The sequence below is a fragment of the Suricata suricatta genome, chromosome 3, assembly GCF_006229205.1.
Source record: "Suricata suricatta isolate VVHF042 chromosome 3, meerkat_22Aug2017_6uvM2_HiC, whole genome shotgun sequence".
NCBI lineage: Eukaryota > Metazoa > Chordata > Mammalia > Carnivora > Herpestidae > Suricata > Suricata suricatta.
In genome coordinates, this window is record NC_043702.1 from 6,447,140 (window position 1) to 6,471,601 (window position 24,462).

A 24,462-nucleotide genomic window follows, 5' to 3' on the forward strand; every position below is an offset into this window, starting at 1 on the left:
GTCCTGCAAGTCCTCCATAGGCCAACGACAGCAGTGCTGCTGGACAAGAGGGAAGCGCTACTACTGTAGACAGATGTGCCATAAAGAGGGGTGCAGGAAGGGAACTAACATTTGTTGAGTGCCTTTATGTGCGTCATCTCTTTAAATTCTCTTATCAAAGGGTGTCTGCATGGTTCAGTTGGATAAGAGTCCGACTTCTGCTCAGGTCATGGTCTCATGGGTTCATGAGTTGGAGCCCCATATTGAGCTCTGTGCTGACAGATCCTGAAGCCTGCTTCCCATTCTGTGTCTCCTTCTCTCTCTGCCCCTCCCTAGGTCATGCTCTGTCTCTCTCTCTCTCTCTCTCTCTCTCTTTCTCAAAAATAAACAAACATTAAAAAAATTTAAAAATAAATAAATTCTCTTATCATTATCCCCATTTCACAGACAAGAAAACTAAGACTCAACAAAAGTTGGTAACAAGGTCACCTATGCACAGCTAGTGAGACAATTAGACCACAAATCCCGGGCTTTGACTCCACACCCCCATGACCTCTCACCTCCCAGGCTGCCCCAGATGAAAGTATTGCCAGGGTAAACTTGGCTATGAGAAGGAGGGTGTTCCTGCTAACCCACTCACGGGGGGCAAAGCCAGGAGGCACAGGGAGCCTCCTGTCTCTAGTCCGTTGCCAGATTGGTCCTTGGGGCTCCTCTCAAGTCAAGGTGTTGCACATTGGGTCTTTCTATAGATGCGATGTCATAAATCAGGGTTCCAGTCCCAGAAATCATCTTATATGATAAGCTGCCAAATTGATAAACATATATATATATATATATATATATATATATATATGAAGAAAAGAACAGAACTCAAACATGAGCTTTTATAAATTGACATTTCTCCATTCATTAAGCTACATTATAAAATTTCATGTGAACAATTTTTCTGCATGAAGTGAGCGGGCTGATGCTTAAAATATTTGTCCATGGATCTTTCAACCGAAAATATTTTGTCTTTTCCTGGCAGTGCTCTGAGGGGACTGCAGGAGTTCATCATTCCACGGATGGTCAGCCTGCATTAAACATTCGAATCACCCTAGGGCTGACACTCAGGGGCAGACAGGGGCAGCCTCACTAAATGTTAACTTGGCCCCAGCTGCTTCAGCCAGACCCTCCTGATTACTAGATATCGTGACTATTATTCTGGGATCCATTTCCCAAATGGTCATTGCCATCAAATCCTTCATGCCTACCGAAGAGCCATGCATGGCACTGTGAGTCTTTCAGTGCTGATATGAGGCAAGGAACAGTTTCCATATTGGAAACTGCACATGTTTCCATGGAAATGCACATGTTCACCAATGCTGGTTTGGGTCATTCTTAGGAGTCTTAGAGTCTTTACAAACTATAAAGGCAAGAAACAAATATTGAGTCGCTTCAGGTTTGGGGCTGCCTCTTTTATTCAAGGGACTGTTTTCAAGCTTTGCCATTAGTCATTTGAGGCAATACAGGAGCTGAAGAAATGCAGCCTGGCCATAATCAAGTCTCTGGATCACAGGAAAGAGAGAAACAGTACAACATAATACAGATGCGTTCAGCAAAATCCAAACAGGACAACAACGAATTGTTGACCCAATTTCTCAACAAAGTGCAAGAAAAAAACAAGAAAGGGATATTAACCAGTTGCACTGTGTAGACCTTATTTAAAACCTGTTTCAGACAAACACTCTGGGAAGGACAGGTTCGAAAACATCAGGAAAATCTGAACAAGGATCCTATACTCGGTGATGTTAAGGAATTACTGTTAATTTTTTTAAGGTGTGTTAATGGTATTGAGGTGTGCTTTTTTAAGGGTTCTTACCTTTTAGAGATACATCCTGAAATATTTTGAATGGAATGATATGATGTCTGGGGTTTGCTTCAAAATAATCCCAGGAAGGAGCGGATAGGAGTAAAGATGCAAGAAAGTAAGCCCATTGTCCATAGTTGTTGGGGCCAGGCGGTAAGTGCTTAGAGAATTCACTACAGTTTCTGTCTACATTAGTATATGTTTGAAATTTCCCATAGGAAAAAGTTTAATTTTATTATGTTTAGTTTTTTGAAAGCTTATTTAAAAAAGAAAAAGGCAGGAGCTGAAGTAAAGAGACCCTCCAGTCCCGTCTCACCCCCTGCCCATGACCCCTTTTCGAGAAGGTTGGGCAGAATCATCAGCTCTCACCGCTGGTCACCGTGGCCTGGGGGGCATTCACTGTAGAGTCCTTGCAGGCAGGAAAATGCCAAGTTTTGTTCCCTCCTGAGCACCTAACACACATCGGGCAGACCAGAAGCACTCAGTATTTGCAAATGGCTGAGGAAGACTGATGAATGAAAGAATGAATGAATGAAGGCAGTTTCCCTGGGCAGAGGCTTGTACCGGGGAACCTGGGGACGCACCTCTGCAGACTGGTGCAGCAGTGGCCGTTTTTGCAAAGCCAGTGTCACCAGGATGGGGGCGCCTGGATGGCTCTGTCGGTTAACTGTCTGACTTTGGCTCAGGGCATAATCTCCCCGTTTGTGAGGTGGTGCCCTGCATCCGGCTGTCTACTGACAGCACAGAGCCTGCTTTGGATCCTCTGCCCGCCTTTCTGCCCCTCCCTCGCTGGTTCTCTCTCTCTCTCTTTCTCTCTCAAAAATAAACTTAAAACAAACAAACAACAACAACAACAACAAACAATGTCACCAGGATGGGTGAATACTTCCTGCAGCGTTGGCAGGAATGTGACATCTCTAACGCGGAGGGCATTGCCTGCCCCGCTGCCTTTGGGATGTAAGGCACTTTCCCACCGCCCCCAGCAAGAGAGGAGGCCCAGCACCCTCAGTGCTAAAGATGCAAATAGGGCCTCATAATTGATTTCCTCTCTGGCTTCCCCTCACCTGGGCACTGGCTGAGGCCCTGGGATTGCCCACCCAGTCGGTCTGTGGACCACAAACCAAGGATAGAAAAGCATTCAAAGGATCTCAGGCCACTTGGACATGGTGACTGAAGAGGTTTGAATTTTCTATCTCTGAAATTGTTTCTATTTTTACAGTCTCAGAACAAATATAACTGTGACTTATGTTTCACAGTTTATGCAGCTAATTTCATAGACTTCTGACAGCTATATCTTATTTTCAGCCGTTCCAAACTTTTCCCCATTGGGAAGTTAAAGTTGGTATTCCCCACCTCCCCACAAAGCCTCCTTGGGGGGATGGGGGTGTGGCCCTGGGAGGCGGGGCTCGAGGTGGGCGTGGCCTCGGACCTCCGCCTCCCACCCCACCGGAGGTGAGGAACCTGAAACAACAGGCAGCTCAGACCTTAAGGGGTCACATGGACAGTCTCTTGGACTTGGCTGAGACCCTTCACTTTTAAAATAGCAATAATAATGGCCCCTAGGCTCGGCTTGCAGTATGGATTTTACCCACTCATATTGCATATTCTGTGTTTTAAACCGCTGAGGCCTTCCCACTTGCTAAATTGTCCACGTGGATTAATTCTGCCTTATTTCGGTGATTGTGGTTTATCTTAGCTCTCATTCTTTTCATTTTTAAACTTCCTCACTTTGACCTTTTATCTTCCCTCTACTTTAGTCACCTTTTAAATGTTTTCCTTTAGTGTTTTCCTTTTATAATTATCCCCACTATTAAAATTCAAGGCTTCTGGATTCGCTTTAATGTCAAATCCCTTTTTTTCCCTTTTGTTTTACTTTTATCTTTCTATCTACATCCCTAAGATTCTGGGGGTTTGTTGGCTTTAACATATTGTTTTATTTCCGATTTCTTTTTAACTATAATCCTTCATGTGCCCTTTTATTTTGTTTGCTTGACTGTTTATAATCTTAACTTTTCAGCAACCTAATTTTGGTTCTTAAATTATTTTATTGGTTCTATCTATCCCTCATGCATAATGTTAATTATTCTTTTTTTTTATTAGTCATGGTCTTGTATCCTACTGGTTGTGGTTTTTTTCCAAATTCTTTTGAATTCCTAATCTGAAAATGTTACCTTATGGGCTCACTCTGGGGAGGATGTAGAAGCCTGGGTAGGGGACCTAGGAACCTGTCTCCCTAGGCTTCGAGACCTGACCTCTCTGACCTTCAGAAGCCCAGGGAGCTCCCCATACAGGCAAGAGATCAGAGAAGCTCAGAGTAGGATTCGAGCCCTGGGTCAAACTTACTGGCACGTGGTTTTGGGTAAATAAATGCTTCCCCTCCACACACCTCAGTCACCTCCTACTGTGACGGAGAGAGCTGAGCACGAACGCAGAAATACACAGACAGGCCAGGCTGCGCACACGCAAGCCCGTGACAAACCGCCGACCCAGACAGTGTGGTTTCATTTTTGTGAAATTCAAAGCCCTGCCAAACTGAACAAGGTCGTCTGCCCAAAATGCAAAACCTGAATCTAATCATAGACAACATCAGGAAAATCCAAATCAAGAAACATTCTACAAAATAATTGGCCTGAAATCTTCCTAAGTGTCAAGGTGAAACACATTGAACAAAGGCTTCCAGACGGAGAAACCCAAAGAGGCCAGACACCTGAACACAATGAGTAACCCTGGACTGGGTCTTTGTGCCATATAGGACGCTGCTGGGGCAACAGGCAAAATGTGAACGGAGTCTGAGCGTTACTTGGCAATAATGTATCAAAGTGGACTTCCTGATTGTGGGGTTTGTATTTTGGGTACATAGGAGGGAGTCTTTGGCTGTGGCAAACACACGAAGTGTTTGATGACAATGGCACATTAGGTCAACAACCGACTCCCCATCGGTTCAGGAAAAGTACAAAAAAAAGTTCTTTGTATTACACAGCAGGCCCTTCAAAGACCTGGAGAGGGGTTAGGGGCGCTGACCTCTTCGCAGTCAAAAATTCGCATCTAGCTTTTGACTCCCCCCAAATTAACTACTAATGGCCTCCTATTGGTCTGAATCCTTAGAGATAACAAATACTTGATCAGCACGTATTTTTGTATGTGTGCTACGTCACGTATTCTTACAATAATGTGGACTAGAGAAAAGAAAACGTTATGAAGAAAATCATTCGGAAGAGAAAATACATTTACGTTATTATACCATATAAAAAATCCACATAGAAGTGGACCTAGTGGTTCAAACCCGTGTTGTTCAAGGATTAGCTGTACTTATAACTTTTGAGATTTTTTTCAGAATATAAAAAAGCCAATTGTTTAAACGTCTTGAGGGAAAATAAAAGACCACAGGGCTCTACATCTAGACTCCCAGGCTTGACTCTTGCTCCATCATTAACAAGGCAAGTTACTTAATCATTCTTTCCCTTGGTTTACTCATCTTTAAATTGGATATAATAACAATGTTTGACTCATTATAAGAATTATGAAGAAAGCAATAAGTGAGTATCTACAAAGCACCAAGAACAGATTGTTACCCAACACAGGTGTTACCTTGCAAATCATCTCACTCATCTGCACGGGCTGCACTCTACCCCTCCCCCAGCCTCGCCATGTCACCTGGAGAATTCTGTTCCTATTTCAGGTCTCAGCCTCTTCCAGAAAGCCTCCCCTGACCCAGCATCCCTCCCTCGAGCTGCCTGCCTGAGACGGCTTAGCAACTCCTCTCCTGAGCATTCCTAGCGCCATGTAACACCCCCATCACCTACCCTAATTTATAACGTCCCCACAACTTGTCTGTTAGATTGGATGATGACTAGTTCAAGGGCTGGGCTGGTATCTTTATTCACTGTTATATCCCCAGGTGTGAGAGAGCTGAATAAATAAATGAATGACCTAGAGTCACGTCTGCCCCGTCAGAGAGTAGAGAATGAAACACCCACTTCTACACTGTGGATTCTATTCCAGGGAGGCCCCAATTCTAGAGAGCACCATTCACATCTTCATTTATGTAAAAGGTGGCCTGGAATTGAGCAGTGCACAGCCTGAGCTCTTGTACGCCGTGGCCCTGGCCACAAATGAATAGCTGCCTTCAAAGAGGGTCTGTTCTGTTATCCATACGTCAATAGGAAGAATGAATTGTTTCTGTGGTTAGCTGCTCTTGAACAAAAATCGTTCATTTTGGTGGATGCTTCATCCATGCAGACTGGAGGGGTCCATTCATTTAGATGTTCACTTAATGAATATTTATTGAGCACCTTCACTGTTCTGAGGGCTGATTTCTATCAGAAAACTCCTTATTTGGTGACTCAGGGGGATGCTTAGCAACCACTTCCCCTGGAAGCTTCCTGTAAAACTCCAATGTTTCAAAACTCATGGGCCAGGAACCCACTGTTGGGCCTTAGCTGTGTAGCTCTGGTGCATTTTTGCGTGGAAGGGCTTCCAAGCCCCAATTCCCTGAGCCATGCTCCATGGAGGAAACTGTGGCCTCGACTGCATGTGGCCTGGAGCAAACCCGGAGCGGCTCTTCTAGGGAAGATGCTGGCTCTGGGCAGATCATCCCCAGCGGGGGACAGGGGTACTGAGGATTTTGTCCCACTTGCTGGTTTTCATAAAACGATATGTGTCAGTCATCCTCTGGATTCACTCATTCATTCATTTCAAGCATATTGTTCGTGTAGGAGTAGCTGTCTCAAATTTAAATTATCAGTATGTGGGGGCGCCTGGGGGACTCAGTTGGTTAAGCGTCCGGCTTCGGCTCAGGTCATGATCTCACGGTTTGTGGGTTTGGGCCACGCATTGGGCTCTGTGCTGACAGCTCAGAGCCTGGAGCCTGCTTCAGATTCTGTGTCTCCCTCTCTGCACCTCCCCCTCTCATTCTCTCTCTCTCTCTCTCTCTCTCTCTCTCAAATAAAATATTTAAAAATTTAAAAATAAATAAATACATTTTCAATTACACAGACAGACACCAACCGCTTCACAAAGATGGGTTGATCGAAGCAATTAATTGTGTTTCTAAGACTTTCCAGCAAAAAGATGCCAAAGTAAGAAAACACAAACTCCCAAAGTGTTATTTGGCAAATAAGGCTATTTCTTGTAAATAATTAGAAAAGCATAGTCATCACTGTGAGAGTAATCAGTATCTCCATTAAAAGGGTTCTAGATGCTCTGATAGACCATCTTCCAAAAGTCCTAGAACTCATCTGCTCATGGAGAAAGACATGTTCAAGACAACACAGTGAATGCCATTGACCAAAACCACGTCTGACATTTAGAAGAGTTACCCTCTCCCCAGCATTTTGAGAAATACAGCCAAAAATTGCCTCCAAAACACTTAAAACAGCGCTTGCCACCCAGTAGGTGCTTGGTAAATAAAGGGCTGTTGGAGTGTGAAGAGCTCGGGTTTTCTCTGCAATTCTTACAACAAATAGCTGGTTCCTAGCTCTTGTCCTTGGACTTCGCATTCACGTTTCCGGTTTTCAGTAGCTTCACTCGGCTTTATTTCTCAAGATCTGCCTTAATCACCGCACAGAGCGTGCACACCCCACGCCCTCCTCTGAGGCTTGAGCCCTGTGCTCGCTCCAGAGGGGCCCTTCTGGGGTGCAGGGGAGCGCCTCATTCAGGATGAAGGCACCCCTGTCATTTCAGGAGTCTGGGTTTTGCCCAGGCCCTCACCCACAGGAGTCGGTGCTTGGACTTGATTTTGTGCTCTGGCAGCAAAGCCTCCACGGATACTTTTTTCAATATCATGCCTCTGGCGTACTTTGAGGGATGCTATAAAAAAACTGCTGCTCAAAATTTCCTGTTACACTGACTTTAGCAATCTCATCGAGCATGTCAGCCTTCATACAGCGCGAGAACCCATGGCCGCACCGATTTGTTCTGCCTAGAAACGATGTGCCGGGATTTCCAGGGCACTTAGGGAAGGGGGAGAGGTGGGGTGCAGGCTAAAGAGAGAGAAAAGAGCAAGCGAGCGAGCAATGGGCCCTTGGCACCCGTTGGTATGCCCGCCCTGAGAGGGAGTGCTAGATCTCCCCGTTTCCTTTCTTCTCTCTGATGAGGGTAATTGGCAATTCGGCCTCTTAAATCCTGATGCCGCCAGTCATGCAACTGTAAAACCTCCAAATTAAGATCTCGACTCTGTGCAGTAAGAATAATAATAGCAGGCTCCACTTTGGCCAAGTTTAATTATTATGCCAGGAGTCAGATCTTCGCAGGTGGCAAAGTCACGTGTCTGCCAAGAGAAGCTGTCACCCTGTGGGGAGAGAGCTGAGAACCTGTGTCTGAGCAGAAGAAACGAGCTGGCGGGGCCGGGGTCACGGCCGAAGCGCAAGTCACAAGCGCTCGTTTTATACAAAGCGTCTGCTCCACCCACAGCGCCACAGGAGGCGGCACGGATGACGACACACGTATGGAAAACCCAGCACCGCCAGCCCCCCGGACGGGTGGAAAGGACCCCACATCTCTGTCCATCTGGAGTTTCTGCTTTGGCGAGTGTCAAACTCACAAAACAGGGCAGCAACACTAGTTGTCCAAGAACTTTTCTGGCCAAAAGCTGAAGGAGAGTGTGGGAATCCACCTCCAGGATGGCCCCGAAGGACCCCAGCACCCAGCATTCACACCCTCCCACTGAGTGTGGTCTGGGCTTCGTGACCATTCCCACTGACAGGTGGACATAATGGTTGTGAGCTGACGTCAAGGTCACCAAGGGCAGCGGGCATTGGTCGCCCCCTGCCGGGGATCACTCACACTGGGGAGCTCAGCTTCCACGTCGTGAGGACACGCAGCCCAAGGAAAAGCCCACGTGGCGAGAACCAGAGGCCTCCTGCCAACAGCACGTGAAAGAACTTGGAAGGGGAGCGCTTCTGGGCCTGGCCAGCAGCTGGACTACAGCCTCGTGAGAGACCCTGAGCCAAAGCCACAGGCTTCCTGACCCTCAGAAGCTACCTGAGAGAATAAACCTTGCCATGAGCTGCAAAGTCCTGGGGCTGTTTGTTACACAGCAGTAGATAACTGCGTCACCAGGACCATTCTAAAACCTGAGATAGGAGGTGAGTTCGATGAAAACACATCAGATGCTATGCTGGGCAAAATGCTTGGCATCAAGCAGCCCACCTGAGTCACTGCTTCTCCCCATGCCTGAGGGCATACCTGTCCCCCAACACACACACACACACACACACACACACACACACACACACACACGCCATACAGCCCTTAGCAATGACGGTTGCCAAAGTATAAAACTCCAGTGGGGACAAACCCCAGGGGGGCAGGTCATGCTCTGGAGCCCCTGTCGGGCAGCTGGGACCAGGGCTCTGCTGGCACCCTCCTCCCCCTGCTCTGCTCCCCCTCTGCCCTGCCCTTTCCCCCGGAGGTCTTCCTTAATGAACCATCTGCACCAGTCTTTGCCTCCAGAGAACCTGACCTGAGTTGGGCTCAATGCTAAGCAGGGAGCCTGCTTAAGATTCTCTCTCTTTTCCTCTCTCTGCCCCTCCCCCACTCACTCCCGCTCTCTCTAAAATACAAATATAATTAATTTTTAAAAATCACATCTGACCGAAATTTCCCCGAGGTGATCAGATCCTTAAAGACATTCTTTCATGCCCATAATTCATTAAGATAACTTGTAAACGAAGAAATGGTGAGTTCACAGCCTTAAATAGAGTAAAACCTTGGATTGTGAGTACCTTGTTCTGCAAGTGTCCCACAGGACGAGCAAACACCTCTAATACATTTTAACTTGATAAATGAGCGATATCTTGCAATACGAGTCATATGTGACACCAAACATCACATGATTGCAACTGAGCCTACGGTTCTTGAAATTTGCTTTGCTATATGAGTGCTTAGGATTGCAAGCACATTTCTGGAACAAATTATGCTCACAAACCAAGGTTCTACTTGGATGTAATTTACCCAGAAATTTTTTAAAATATGTATTTATTTTTGAGAGACAGAGATAGAGAGACAGAGAGTGAGAAGGGGAGGGGTAGAGAGAGAGGGAGACACAGAATCAGAAGCAGGCTCCAGGCTCCGAGCTGTCAGCACAGAGCCTGAAGCAGGGCTCGAACTCATAGACTGTGAGATCATGACCTGAGCCAAAGTCGGATGCTTAACCAACTGAGCCACCCAGGTTCCCTCAGAAATGTTTTAAGAATTATTTAGCAGGCCTTTATGATGTGAAAGACAATTAAATAAGTCCTTCAGAGACCATAGAGATGAAATAAAGTGTCCTCAAAGAGTGTCTTTTCAGAAAGCGTCAGTGTAACGTTACCGGTATTTTCTTGAGTGATGTCGTGGGGTTTCCACGTAAGGGCCTTGGAGTCAGCCACAGCCAGGCACATACGTGTTGGGTGCCGTGGCCCCACTGACTGCAAGGGCTTTCTGGATAGTGGATCCTCAAGAGTCACTTGTGGAATAAATACTTTACCAAACAGTTGGCAGTTGACACAAATTTGTCAGCTGTTCTGCCTTGCGTTTCTCTCTGAGGCATGTGGTGAAATTGATCATATGTTAGTGAGAAAAAGAGTGACCCAGCAGACAAGGCAAGTCTGGTTTTGAGGGTGACAGTTTCCGATCGGACTGTCTCAGACAGAAGAAGGTGGGCAGGCAGTGGTCAGGGCATCTCCTGCAAGTGGCCAGATGTCTCAGCAACTGGTCAGGACGGAAGAGCCTCCCCTGAGCCCCACCCCTCCCCCACAGGTCTGTATAGAGTTTTTCTATAAAACCATGATATATGATATGACCATGATATGCCCAAAGGCAGGCGCTGGCCCAAAGGATGCTGTGAGGTTCTTCTCTGCCCTCCAGACCCTCATCTCCAGGCCCAGCACCCCTGCCCACATTTCAGTGGGCAGGCAGAACCAGGACTCTTGGGGGTGGGGGGGGGGTCAGGGAGGCGGGTTGCAGGGTGACCCACCACCCTCCACTCAACATCCTCTCACTGATTCTTTGATCTTTCCTACAACATGGGCCAGGGTTTTTTTTAAGTTCATATAAACAACATGGCACACTGTATGTAAAATCAGTAAGGAAAACATATACATCCTAGATTTAAACCAAGCATTGGGGCGCCTGAGTGGCTCAGCTGGTTAAGCGTCAGACTCTTGATTTCAGCTTAGATCCTGATCTCATGGTTCATGAGTTTGAGCCCTGTATCAGGCTCTGTGCTGACAGTGCACAGCCTGCTTGGGATTCTCTCTCTCTCTCTCTCTCTCTCTCTCTCTCTCTCACTCCTGATCATTCTCTCTCTCCCTCTCAAAATAAATAAATAAACTTAAGAGAAGAAAAACACGCCAAAGACATAAAAAGATGATTCACAAAAGAACTAAGCAAAGCAATTTAAAAAAACCCAAAACAACAAAAAACAGAAACAAAAAATTTCATTAGTAAAGAAAGAAATGTAAAATAGAATATATCATTTTTCATGTATCTTGGCAAATTGTTTAAAATTCTAATACTGGGGGGCGCCTGGTGGCTCAGTCAGTTTAAGTGTCCGACTTTGGCTCAGGTCACAATCTTGCTGCTTGTGAGTTCGAGCCCCACGTCAGGTTCTGGGCTGACATCTTAGAGCCTGAAGCCTGCTTCCGATTCGGCCTCTCTCTCTCTCTCTCTCTGCCCCTCCCCCACTCACCCTCTGTCTCCCTCTCTCTCTCAAAAAGAGTAAACATTAAAAACCTTTTTTTTAAATTTTAGAATTGGAAAGAATGCAGAGAGACGCTAGTTGTGTATAAAACAGTAAAGCCTTTTGTCATTTCATAATATATGTGAAACGCATAAAAATGCTCTTAATCTTTGACCTAAAGTCTATCCTGAAAAAATCATCAGACATCAGAAAAAGATGTTTATTACTGAGCTATTTACACTTCATTTCATCAGATGGGTGTTTATTGGGCATTTACTATGATCCAGGCTTTGCTCTAGGCACTGGGACCCTAGCAGTGAACACAGTGGACCAAAGGCTCTGACTTCATGGGGCTTATTCCAGGGGCCCTGGCACCCCAGAGCTCCCCGGTCCGGCAAGGGGACTGGCAAACGCCGTTTCATTCCCTTGGCCTTTATACCATCCTGAACTCAACATTCTATACCTTACATGGGACTCCATTTAAACTTGATCATGAATACATTTCTTTAAACAAAATGTGCTGTTTCTCTTAACATGTTTTCCTTTATCCCAACTTTTTATAAAGAAAAAATGTAAACATAAAGAATAAATGAAAGGATAATACAGTGAACTCCCATACACCCTCAGCCTAGATTCAAACAACTAACCCTGCGTATCTGTACTTTCTCCTTTCTGTTTCCACTAAACCAGATGAAAGTAAATTACAGGCATCATAACACTTCGCACTTGAATATCCAGAGTACTATTTTTTTTTCTTTAATGTTTACTTATTTTTGAGAGAGAGAAAAGGAGAAGGAGGGAGAGAGCGAGCGAGCCGCACAAGCAGGGGAAGGGCAGACAGAGAGGAAGGCAAAGGATCCCAAGCAGGCTCTGTGCTGACAGCAGAGATCCCGACGTGGGGTTCAAACTCACGAGCCGTGAGATCATGACCTGAGCTGAAGTCAGAATCTTAACCGACTGAGCCCCCCAGGCATCGCTCCAGGGCACAACTTCTAAGAATAAGGTTGTTCTACAGAATCAGAACGCCACTGTGACACACAACAAGATTCACAATCACTCCATAATCTAACATCCAACCTACCTTCAAATTTCTCCTGACTGTCTCCCAAGTGCCTTGCAAGCTGGGGTTTGTGAATCGAGAATCTCACCAAGTTTCAAGCACGGCCCTTGTCGCTTTGCTCTCTCTAGACTCCTGTAATCTAAAACATCTCCCCAGTTGGTCTTCCGGGACTGACCTTTCGAGAATCTGGGGTGGTTGGTGTGGCCCCCACTGTGGATTTCTGACCGCCGCCTTGTGCGGCGTCTGAACTTGCTCCTTTAGCGCCCGTCTTTTCTTTAAACGGGAAGTTAGGCTAGACGCTTAATTAGATTCAGCTTACCCATTTTTAGCAAGAATGCATCCAGGTGATGTTACTTCAGATTGCCCCCGCTCAGAAAGCATTGAACTCAGCTGGCCTACTATTCCTGATGCTGAGGTTGATCATTTAGCTAATTAGAAGCTGCCAGATTGTTCCGACGTAAAGGTACAATTTTTCCTTCCGTAACTATGAAGTTATCTGCAGAGATAGTTTGAAACCACGTAACTACTTGCTTTCTTATTAACCTTTAACTCAGTGGCTTTTAATGTTCATTAACAATCCTTCCTGAATCAACCACTACAGTGGGAATTACAAAAATGTTCCAGTGTTCCTTCTATTATATCTGTCAAGAGGACTCCTCCTTTGTTTTTTGATTTTTTTTTTTTTTGAGTATCAGCATGGATTCACAGTGGGTTTGTTTTCAGCCTGTCTTTTTTGTTTTTTAGTTCAGTATTATTTTTTAATGTTCTTACAAGTTTTTATTTATTTACTTCAGAGGGAGAGAGAGAACAAGCAGGGAAGGGACAGAGAGAGGGGGACAGAATCCAAAGCAGATTCTGTGCTGTCAGCATAGAGCCCAACATGGGGCTCGAACCCACAAACCATGAGACCATGACCTGACCCGAGATCAAGAGTCAGATGCTTAACCAACCAAGCCACCCAGGCGCCCCACTTTCTTATACTTTCTATGTTCTAGACCCGCAGTCAGCTGTTTCTTCAGAGTCCTAGCTCCTGTTGGTGCAGAGTAGTATTTAGAAACCAACGTCCAGGGGCTGTGTGTGCTCAGTACCACAGCAGGTCAGCGCTCTAGGATGCTCGGAACACACGGCTAGGACACGTGTGTGCGCACGTGCACGCTCACATCGGGCCCTTCAGTTCCCATCAAACACGCAGCACTCCTTCTTACTCTCGACTCATGTTCGCATCTCCCTTTTCTAGAAGTCAGGGCGCTGGCTCTCAGCATCAGCATATTGTAGGATATTTCTTTCTTCTACAATTACAGAATGTCACAAGTACTCTACCTGCGCCACCACCTACAACAAAGCCAACATATTCGTTTCCTAGGGCTGCAGTAAGAAAGTGCCACAGACGCAGTGGCTTAAAAACAATAGAAATTTGTTCTCTCTCCGTTCTGGAGGCCAGAAGTGCCAGATCAGAGCCCTGGCAGGGCCATGCTCCCTCGGAGGGCTGCAGAAGAGAGTGGGTAAGTCTCTTTGCTAGTGTGTGTGGGTTGTTGCAAGCAATGCTTGACTTTCCTTAGCTTAATGAGTGCATCATTCTGGGGCACCTGGGGGGGGTCAGTCAATTAAGCGTCCCACTTCGGCCCAGGTCATGATCTTGCAGTCCATGAGTTTGAGCCCCGCATCGGGCTCTGTGCTGCTTGCTGACAGCTCAGAGCCTGGAGCCTGCTTCAGATTCTGTGTCTCCCTCTCTCGCTGCCCCTCCCCCACTCATGCTCTGTCTCTCTCTGTCTCTCAAAAGTAAAGTTAAAGAATAAAAATTTAAAAAAAATAGATACATCATTCCAACCTCTGCCAACATATTCACAGGGCATTCTCCTGACTGTGCATTTCTGTCTCTCCGTGTCCAAATTTCTCTCTTCTCACAAAGACACCTGTTATTGGGTTAGGGCCCATCCTAGGCCAGTAGGACCTCTTCCGAACTCCATCACATCTGCAAAGACCCTATTTCCAAGTCCTGTCACCTTCATGAATATCCAGGGCTCAGACTTCAGCACCTCTTTTCAGAGGACACAGTTCAACCCACATCACCTCCAAAGTCAAGTTTAAGATTTCTTTGCTTTTTTATTACTCCCAGAATAGATCTCAGTAATGGTATAGCATATGATATTCAGAAATTCCTTGAATTCATTTTTTTCTGTTGTCAATTTGATAATTACTTAGATTCATTTATTTCAGTTTATTTTCAATTCTAGACTTTGGTTTTCCCCTATACTTTCAGTTTTTTCTTTATTAGTTGAATATGTAAACCATCTCCATGGTCTATAAGTCAGAAACTATGTGAAAAGGTATGCTCAGAAAAGTCTTAACCCTTGACCCCACCTCTGGAACTATCCAACTTTACTAGTTTCTGTGTTTTCCTTCCTGTGATTTTACTTGAGATTAAAGAAAAAAAGTGTGGGGCGCCTGGGTAGCTCAGTCGGTTGGGTGTCAGCTTTGGCTCAGGTCATGAATTGGCTTTCAAGAGTTCGAGCCCTGCGCCCGGCACTGTGCTGACAGCTCAGAGCCTGGAGCTGCTTCAGATTCTGTGTCTCCCTCTCTCTCTGCTCCTCCCCTGCTCGCACTCTGTCTTTCTCTCTCTCAAAAATAAATAAAGATTTAAAAGAATAATAAAAATTAAATTAAATTTAAAAAAAAGTACATGTGTACCTGGGTAACCTCCCCCTTTCTTTGGTTCACATACTATATATGCTTTTTCACACCTTGCTTCTTTTACTCAGTCCTGGAAATCACCCAGGCCCATTGAGAAAGGCCTTCCTGCGCTAACTTCTACAGCTGCGCCGCACCCCACTGTGTGACTATCTTAATGTATTTACCCAGCCTCCTGGGTATCTAGGTTGTTTCCAATATTTTGCCATCAAAAAAAATGCCGTGGTGAATGGCTTCGCGCATATCTTGTTCCGTATCTCAGGGTAAATTCTTAGAAATGCATTTGCCTGGGGCACGGGGCAAGGGCACATTGTCTCCGTATGGCCTGGGCTGCTGGAACTGAATACCATTACATAGAACGTTTCATTTCATGGTTCTGGAAGCTGGGAAACCCAAAACCAAGGCAAGGGGAGTTCTCTGTGGTCTCTTTGCTAATCTCATTCACAAGGACCCCAATCCCATGACCTGATCACCCCCCAAAGGCCCCACCTCCAAATGCCAACACCTTTAGGGTCAGGATTCCAGCATATGAACTAGGGGAGACGAACATTCAGTCCACAGCACGTGCGAGCTTCTGTCAGTTACAAGCAAACGCCCTTCCACGTGAGGTTGGACAATTTTGCTCTCCCATCAGCAACATAAATGAGTACACGTTTCCCCTGAAGATTTTCAGTTTGATAATAACGTGGTTTTCAATCCAGAAAGCTTAGAGACCTTCACCTTTAAGACAGGTGCATAATCGGAGATTCACAGCAGACGACATGCTGAAAACGCGGGCCTTGGGTTGAGAGAGGAAGGGACATTGTGTATTCTAAGGTGTTCTCAAGGGGAAGGAATTTTTCCATTCTGTTCTGTCATTTCTCTGACTCACTGTGTCAAGGAGGCTCTCCTCTCTCCTGGTAAGAATCCGTCACTTCTAAGTGAACCGATGACAGGTTAGAGTCTCTTTTTTAAGAACAAATGCTAATTTCAAATGGAAGAATGTATTTCTGGGGAAAGATCCTCATGGTTCACAAAAAAAAAAAAAAAAAAAAAAAAGAGAGACCTATTAAGGGCTGTTTTTTTACCCGGAGCCTAACAGAGCAACAGGCCGAGAGACCCCGCTGACTCTGACAAATAAAAGCTACTCCAAGAGCTGAACAACATTTTAGAAATAGCAATAATTTAGCATGCAATCTTCACTGCATGGAAAAAATGAGACATGGGTTTAAAATTAGGAAAAGAAGCTTCAACTGGTCCGCTCGGCGGAGGGGTGAACAATACATAGGTAAAGATACAAATGTGAAATTTCTCTTCCTTGCTGGTAAACTGATTCCCCTCTACCCACACACACACACATATACCCGCCCCGGGTAACAGTGGTCCTCCAGCCAAAGGTGCACCGAACTTTCTAGGGAGCAGCGAGGAAAGGTTTGTATTTAGTGAGTAAAGGACAGGGTCCGTGAGATGTTTCTAAGACTGCAACTTACCCATCAGGCACTGGGATGATACCAAAAGCATGTTTGTGGGCTCTCCACCCTCCCCCAACTCCAGCCCCACTCAGCAGATACGTCCAGAGCCTCCAGCGTGTACCAGGTCTCTGCCTACACAGTAAGGGAGGCGACATCAATCAGGCTGAGTCCTGTCTCCTTGCACCATCCCATAGGACAGAGAATTAATTCTCCAAGAAAGTAATCAAGCTGTAAGAGAAGCCCTGGTGAAGCCCTACAGGAGACCTTGAGAGTGAGTGAAAACAGCCGGCCATGGGATGGGATGGGGTGTGGGCTTCCCGGAGGAGGCGGCATCTGAGGCAGCACAGGTGGGACGTAGCCACACAGCCAGGCAGGGGAAATAACACTATGACCCTCTCAGGAGCAGTAATTTCTTGGATGACTCCTTTATGACATCACAACTTCAATTAAAAAGGCAGGAAAGCATTCCGGTTAGAAGTCATACATGTGGAATTACAGACAGAAAAGGGGAATTTCTGGAAAAGGGACTATTTTTATAACCAGGCAGATTAGACTATCAGGTAAGGGCTTTAGTTTTAGGGATGCCAGGAAGTCATCTACTGTAAAATCCGAACTCACAATTCCTCGGAAGCTGAAGAGCCTTTTATAAGTTTTATGTAATGAATTGAGGTGTCCCCCTCCCAAGTAAATCTAGAGAATGCCAAACAGCTCAGCCCCCTTTTTCAAGTTCATCAGGATTCCCTATGATTATGCGAACGCTTTAAACTTGTGCTCTCATTTTATGCACATTAAGGGACTGATGTTGTTTTCGAAAGTAACTTTTTCCCCCCTTGTTACATAAGTGACACATTTATTGCAGCAAAAAATTTTAAGCACACGAATAAAGAGGAAAATTCCCTCAGAATCCAACCAACTACAAGTACTGTGAAATGTTTTTGTTGATCATTCTTCTAGCCCTCTTTCAAATATATCTGTATGCCTAAAGTTTCCTGTAGAGAAATCTATTTATAAACAAATAAGACCAGACTACCATCCGGAACCTGCTTTGCCATTCAATAGATTATGGACATCTTTCCAAATTATCAACTATTTTCTTAATCATTCTTGGGATACTGCATTTTAGAGCCGTGTCATAATGTAAATAGCCGATGTCCTGTTATTGGACATTTAGGTTGCTCCAAATATTTCACTATTAAAAACAACACCATGATAAACAGTCTTATAGCCATTTTTTTGCACAGATTCTTGCAGTTTATTAGGATGTATTCCTAGAAATAGACTCTCTCTGCCAAAGAGTATGAATGTCTGCAGGCTTATGATAGGGGCTTCCGGTGGCCCTCTGACGGGCTGAATTCACACTCTCACCCCCCAGAAGCAAATAACAGTTTCCAAGACTTGGCTAACACTGGCTGTTCGTTTCTAAAACCCTTTCTTTGCTGCGTATCTAAGGTGTTTTTGAGAGATCGTGCTTTCTCTTTATGATGGCACCCACTCATTTGGTGCTGATGCGTACTCCGTGGCCGCCAGTTCCCTTCCTGGAGTCCTCAGAATAGAAATATCGAAAGTAGTAAAGCCTTTGAATTTCTGGGGGGGATGGCATTTCTGTCCACATGCTGGTGGTCAGTAAAGGACACTGTCTGACAACGCTTCTTGTTCTAGTCTCTAACCCCTTTTGTAAAGGGATCGGTCTCCACCAAACACATCCTGGCCTTTTCATGAAATTCTAAATCTTTCTGCTTACTCCTGGTGACTTGACAAACAAACATTGTTTCTCCTGGATGTTAAGGGTGAGGTGGATTTGTTTCAGTAGAAAAATGAAAGGGACCATGCTACCTACTTCTTGTTGTGGAAAATACTTCTTTAAAATCCAGTTATTTGCAATTTTCAAGGAACAATGTGTGAACAGTTGCTAGTTATTAATGTTGTTGACTATACGCTGGTCTTCACGTCGGCTTGGCTTATGAACAGACATCTTTTCCTTTCTCGTTTCACACCTATACAGTTTTGCTACATTTGGTTAATGGTTAAGGCAACAAATTTTCTAATAGTGAATGTATTTTAGTGCTAAATGTTGTTTTCCTAGGTACTAATAGTAGCAATAATAATAGTTTCTATTTGTAAAGTACATATAGGACTCACCATATGTAGGACTACGTTAGATCTAACTACACGATAGGGTAACTTAAAATGAATAAACTTAAGGGAAAGGAAGTGGGGTATTAATTTCTTTACAGTTAGAGTTTCAGCCAAGAGTGTAGAAACCACATGGCCACAACCTAGAATGTCAATTATATGTACTGAAGCAATTTCTTATTTACTCTAAATTTCATCCTCAAAATAGCTTGCAAATAACAGTATTTTTCCTTATTAAATCCCCCTTATTTCAAGATGCTCCCCTTGGCCAAAAGCCCATGACACCACCCACAGCCAAAATTCTTGGCCACTGTGGGACCCACAATTCCACAGGAATATTCCAAGGAAATCCACAGCCCAGGCTTCTCTCATTTTCCACAGTTTGAGATAAACACACAAGCATTGCAGCCTCTTATCTGTGAGTTATCTGCAGGAGCCAGTTTTGAGAAAGACATTTCTATCAAGGTCATACAATTGTCTGCATCTCATAATTGAAGATAAGGCCACCATGTTCCCAGCCTTTTAAAGACACCATAAGGACCCACAAATCATCAAAATGCTTTGGAAATTCCAACATTTCTCTAGCCTAGCACCCTCATCCAGGCTGCCTCTCAGATCTGGAGGTAGAGCAAAGCTTGGCCACGTATTTTTGATTCTGAAAATGGAATTCAGCAGTGCATTTTCAATCTCCAGCAAGTGAGCCCAACAGCCTCAGTGGCTGCTTCCCATAATCCCTGAAACCTATCCGATGCCGGCATATGTCCCTCTGAGCTTTTCCCGAGTTAACCGAAACCATAACACCTGTCCACCATAGCCACCATCAAAAAAGAAGATGAACAGACACAAACTCTTCCTCACTTTACCAAAACAGTGAATCCGGTTTAAAGTGTTGTGTTTTCTTTTTGACTCCCCAAAACAGGTCACAGCTACCTCCCCCAAACCTGAGGCAGATACCCCAGAAGCCTGCTAGTTCCCAAAGAGGTCAGTTAGAGATGTGTCTTCATTGACCAAAGAAGGGCAAGATGTACCACCAAGGGTACAATGTTAGTGCGACATTCAGTAACTGTAGAAGAAAGACCAGAAAGAACTCATCAGTGTAACACCTACCGACTTCCCCTGGATTTACCTACCCACCAGCTATTTCCTGATGCCTGCTGGTTGTGCCGGATGCTGGGGATGCAAAGATAAACAACACCTTCATAGCTTTCCCCCCAAATCGCAGATTCACTGGGAAGAAAAACCACACAAGTGGATCATAACAGAGCAGGACTAACAGAGCAAAAGTCAGATGCAGCTTTCATCTGGGAAGTCCCAGCCTGGACTGTCCATTAACTCCATTGGCCGTGAATGACCAGCAAGGTTCTGGGGGGGGGGGGTCCCTGAAGGTAACAGATATGTGGGATCAGATATGTCTGAAATGTCTGGGGAAAACTACCCCATCCACGGTGCTCAGCGACACTGAGCGACAGAACAAGACATCATGGAGAGGAAACTTGTGGAGGGCACAGGGCCACCGTACTCTAAATCAAATCAGAGGCTTGTGATGTTTGGGGACAGCTTACAAGTCCATCCTAATTTCTGACGCCAGCTGCAGAGTTTGAGGGTCCTCAAACTGAGAACTATTACACTCACAGTTATGGCTTATCTACTGCAAGGCTACAGATTCGAATCAGCCAAGGGCAGAGATGCAGGGACAGGGTCCAGAAAGTTCTGCTTGGGATGCCACGTGTCTATGGAGCTATGGACAGTGCTCGAACTCCCTGGCAGCAATGTGGGACACTCGGGAAAGCTTACCTGAGCCTCAGTGTCCAGAGTTTTTAACGGGGCTCCATCACCTAGACCTGGCTGGCCCCCCAGTCTTCAGCTCCTCTGGAGACTGAGCTATTGTCACACAGCCCAACCCCCCACCTTACCTGCTCCCAGGTCTCCAGGTAAGCAAAGACACTCCTATCAGAGGTCACATTCACGCGGCTTAGAGATCACCTGCCAGGAGCCCGAGGCAAAGGTGAAACCTCTCTTTGTGTAAGATTAGTTCTTTACGGAGCGCTGTGCTGTGGCCAGACGCGTTCATCTTGTCCTCTCCTTAACTTTCTCCCTAAACTTGGGGGCCGTTTAACCTCCAGGCAGTAGCCCCTTGAGGGATGACCCTGGGGCTGCTTAGGTGGTTTCAAGGTGTTGATTTTCAAAGCAGTTAAAAAGGCCTCTGAGAGTGACACCAACTACCGTGTTTATTCACAGCTTTAGAAGACACAGGTAATTAGACGCTATCAAGCACTTGTTTCTAGATGTTTCCAACGTATATGTAAGGATTACCCTCTTACTACCAAAAAAAAAAATCCAAGTCATTTTCCTACTAGATTTAAAATACAAATGTGTCTTAACATTTGAGAGCCTGGTGACATGTCACGTAACCCTAAAAACCACTTAGCATAAGTGAATAGAAATTTACAGTGTCTTTGTAAGCATAGCATACTTACTAGAATATACCCCCAAACTCTGCCGTTAGCCAGCTGCGTGATTTTGGGCCTGTCATTTTAACCCCCAGGTTCGGCTTCCTTTTCTGTAAAATAAAAGTAGCGTATCAGATTATTTTTTTAAATGTTTTTATATATTTTTGATACAGAGAGAGACAGAGCATGAGAGGGCGAGGGGCAGAGAGAAAAGGAGACACAGAACAGGAAGCAGGCTCCAGGCTCTGAGCTAGCTGTCAGCACAGAGCCTGACGCGGGGCTCGAACCCACGAATGTGAGATCTGACCTGAGTCGAAGTCGGAGGCTTAACCGACTGAGCCACCCAGGCGCCCCAATGGATCGGATTATTTTTAAATTTCCTCTGGTTCTCCCTCATAATAAAGTAACCTTTCATAAATATAAATGAGGACCCTTCAAGCCTGAGCTTGCTACATAAATAAGAATCCACTTGGTTTCCAATATTTAACTTTGATAACCCAAAGGAAGAAATACACAGCCTTTAGGTTAAATATATAAAATAAGTGAATAAATTTTTCAGAACACACCATTCGTTCCTTAGCAAATCCTACGGAGCACCTACCATGTGCTAATCAGGTATAAATATCTGAAATATTTATCCATATCTCGTGAATGATCCTGAGAAGATGTTGGTTAAATGGAGATTTTAGTAAGAGCCTGTTAAGCACTAAATATGACAGGAAAGAGAACATGCAGCTTTCAGCTTAAAGTTATATGCCTTCAGAACTCAATGACTTTCTAAACCGATTTTATAATTAGGAGGATATTTTTAGCTTCTTTTTCAATTGGAAGGTTTTATTATGCTCATCTTATATGTAATTTCGCTTGAGTATTTTCTGATTTTAAAAAATGAATCTTTTCCCTTTGGTGAAGCAAAGTGTGCGGGGTACAGTCTCCACTTAGTGCTACATTAAAAAAAAATTTTTTAATGTTTATTTATCTTTGAGAGAGAGACAGAGTATGAGTGGGGGAAGGGCAGAGAGAGGGGGAGACACAGAATGTGAAGCAGGCTCCAGGCTCTGAGCTGTCAGCACCGAATCTGATGCAGGGATCAAACTCATGAACCGTGAGATCATGACCTGAGCTGAAGTTGGACGCTAAACCTACTGAGTCCCCCAGGCGCCCCAGTGCTACGTCTTTAAGGGCTGGTGAAGACATCCTAATGGCAGGTCCCAGTGATGCGCAGACCGTGTTCTTCCTCGGCCCCCGATGGAAGGTGAATAAGACACCGGGGTATTCATCCTTCAGGAACCCACAGCTTAGTGTAAGGAGGGCCCTGTTCACAGAGAATTCCCGTGCCAGGTAATGCCGCTGCAGGGGAAGGGCCTGGCGGGGAATCCCCAGCGCGCCTCCATCTGCAAGAGTGAGGACTTTACTAGAACAGAGTTCTAGCAGAGGGAACAGCACTTGCAAAGCCCAGAGCCCGGACAAGTGCGTGGAGAAGCCAAAGCCTCAAGAGTTGCTGGCAAGGGCAGGGGGGCCTGAGGAAGCAGGCGAGGAGCAGGAGCCTGGTACAGTGCCAGGAAGCTGGTGGCAATGGGACTCCAACTCGGGTTTTTAGGCAGGGAAGGGACCAACGCAGACCCATAATTTAGAAAAGGGACAGAGACAGGGATGGACTGGGGAGAGGTCCAAATGCAGGGGGTGGAGATGGTGGGCGGATTGTGCCTTGAAGGACTTTAGGGATCCAGGGGGCTCAGTGAGGCACTGAAACCAGAATGACAGTAAGAAGACGGAGGCCAGCCCTCACGGGCCTGGTCTCCTGGTTGGTTGCTGGGGGCAGTGGGGACATGTAAGTGCACTGGGGAATGATCTGGAGGCATCCAGCAAACACGGCCAGAGAGAAGAAAATGTGGAGTTGCAGGACGTGTGAAATGAGTCAAGGAAGGAAAGGGGTTGGCTTGGAAAGAAAGAAGAGCAGATGACTGTCATGCAAATAATCTGAGGCCTTAAGAGCAAGACTTTAGACCCTAGATGGGGCAGAGGGTGAAGTAGCAGCTTTAGGAACTGGATTTCAGGTGACCCGAGCACCTTTCTCCAGAGTCAGAGCCAGGGCAGGATGGAACAGGCAGGGTGCACAGGGGTTTCCCCGGATGCTGTCTGGCGAAGGGAGTTCCCTCCCAGGCCACAAGCCTCCCTTCCAGCTACTTTCTTTCCTCCCCACCCAGTCCCCGCCCCTCTGCCTTCCCCCCCGCCCCCCACCGAGTTCCAGATGGCTGGCTACGGAACCCATCAGAGCCAACCTACTAACCAGTAACTCAACGGCTCCCACCGGGAGTATTTGCAGCCCCAACGCAGGAATTGGTTAATTTAAACAAATGCCCAGTGGGTGGGATGTGCAGGGTGATGCGCAGGGAAGACAGTTTCCACTTTGCTCTGCGCTCAGCTGCCCAGGCTCCAGGCCTCCTCCAGAGCTGGCCCTGGCCCGCAGAGAGCGGCGCTGTCACCGAGGGCCCATCGAGGCAGCAGGCTGGCCGGCCTCAGAAAAGAACACGAGGACGGGGCCAGTCATGCTGTATGAAAATCCCTCTAGCTTTCCGCGTCACACGGGATCACTCACATTCCACTGGGCTCTGGTTACCCCTTTTGTTTGCTTTGTGCATCCAGAAGCCACGAATGTGCAGATTCCAGAGACAATGTGACCGGGCAGGGAAACCGGGTGGAAGTTTGGGGGCACTTTGTTTCTCCACTTCTGGCCCCTCCATACCCAACCCGGGCCTCCAGGGCCTCCGGGTCTCCGAGGGCGGCCCTGCCCGCCCGGAAGAGGCCTGCAGTCGGCCCCTCTCCATAGTCACTGTCAGGAGCAGGGGGTGGGGTCTCTCAGACCCCGGTCTCCACCTCGGACTCCCTCACACAGTGGCACCCCCAGTGACCACGCACTCCATCGAGGCCGGGTCCGGGGCAGCAGGGGCAGGGGTCACCGGGCGGGTGCCTGTCGGGGGTGGCGTGCGCAGGGCGGAGGTTCGAGGGAGCGCGGGGCAGAAGGTCACCTCGCCCGTACCTTCCAAGTTCGCCGTACGAGCTGGGGTTGTGTGGGGGGGCGACCAGGAGGGGGCGGGAGGCGAAGGCGCAGGTCGCCGTCCCCCACCCCCACGCTGCCAGCCCCTCTCCCGGCGTCGGGCGCGGGCCGGCGGGAGGTCCGAGCGGCAATC

The 24,462-nt window shown here is 46.4% G+C and overlaps 1 protein-coding gene across 1 annotated transcript in view; it reads left to right on the forward strand.

The window, feature by feature from the left end:
* Positions 1 to 22,615: 22,615 nt before the first annotated feature.
* LOC115286265 (ephexin-1-like) overlaps positions 22,616 to 24,462 on the forward strand; it is a 42,179-nt gene continuing 40,332 nt past the window's right edge. Inside the window, exons 1-2 of the mRNA XM_029932863.1 lie at positions 22,616 to 22,673; positions 24,168 to 24,325. Of these exons, the coding sequence (XP_029788723.1) occupies positions 22,616 to 22,673; positions 24,168 to 24,325 (216 nt within the window). The remainder of the gene's footprint in view (positions 22,674 to 24,167; positions 24,326 to 24,462) is intronic.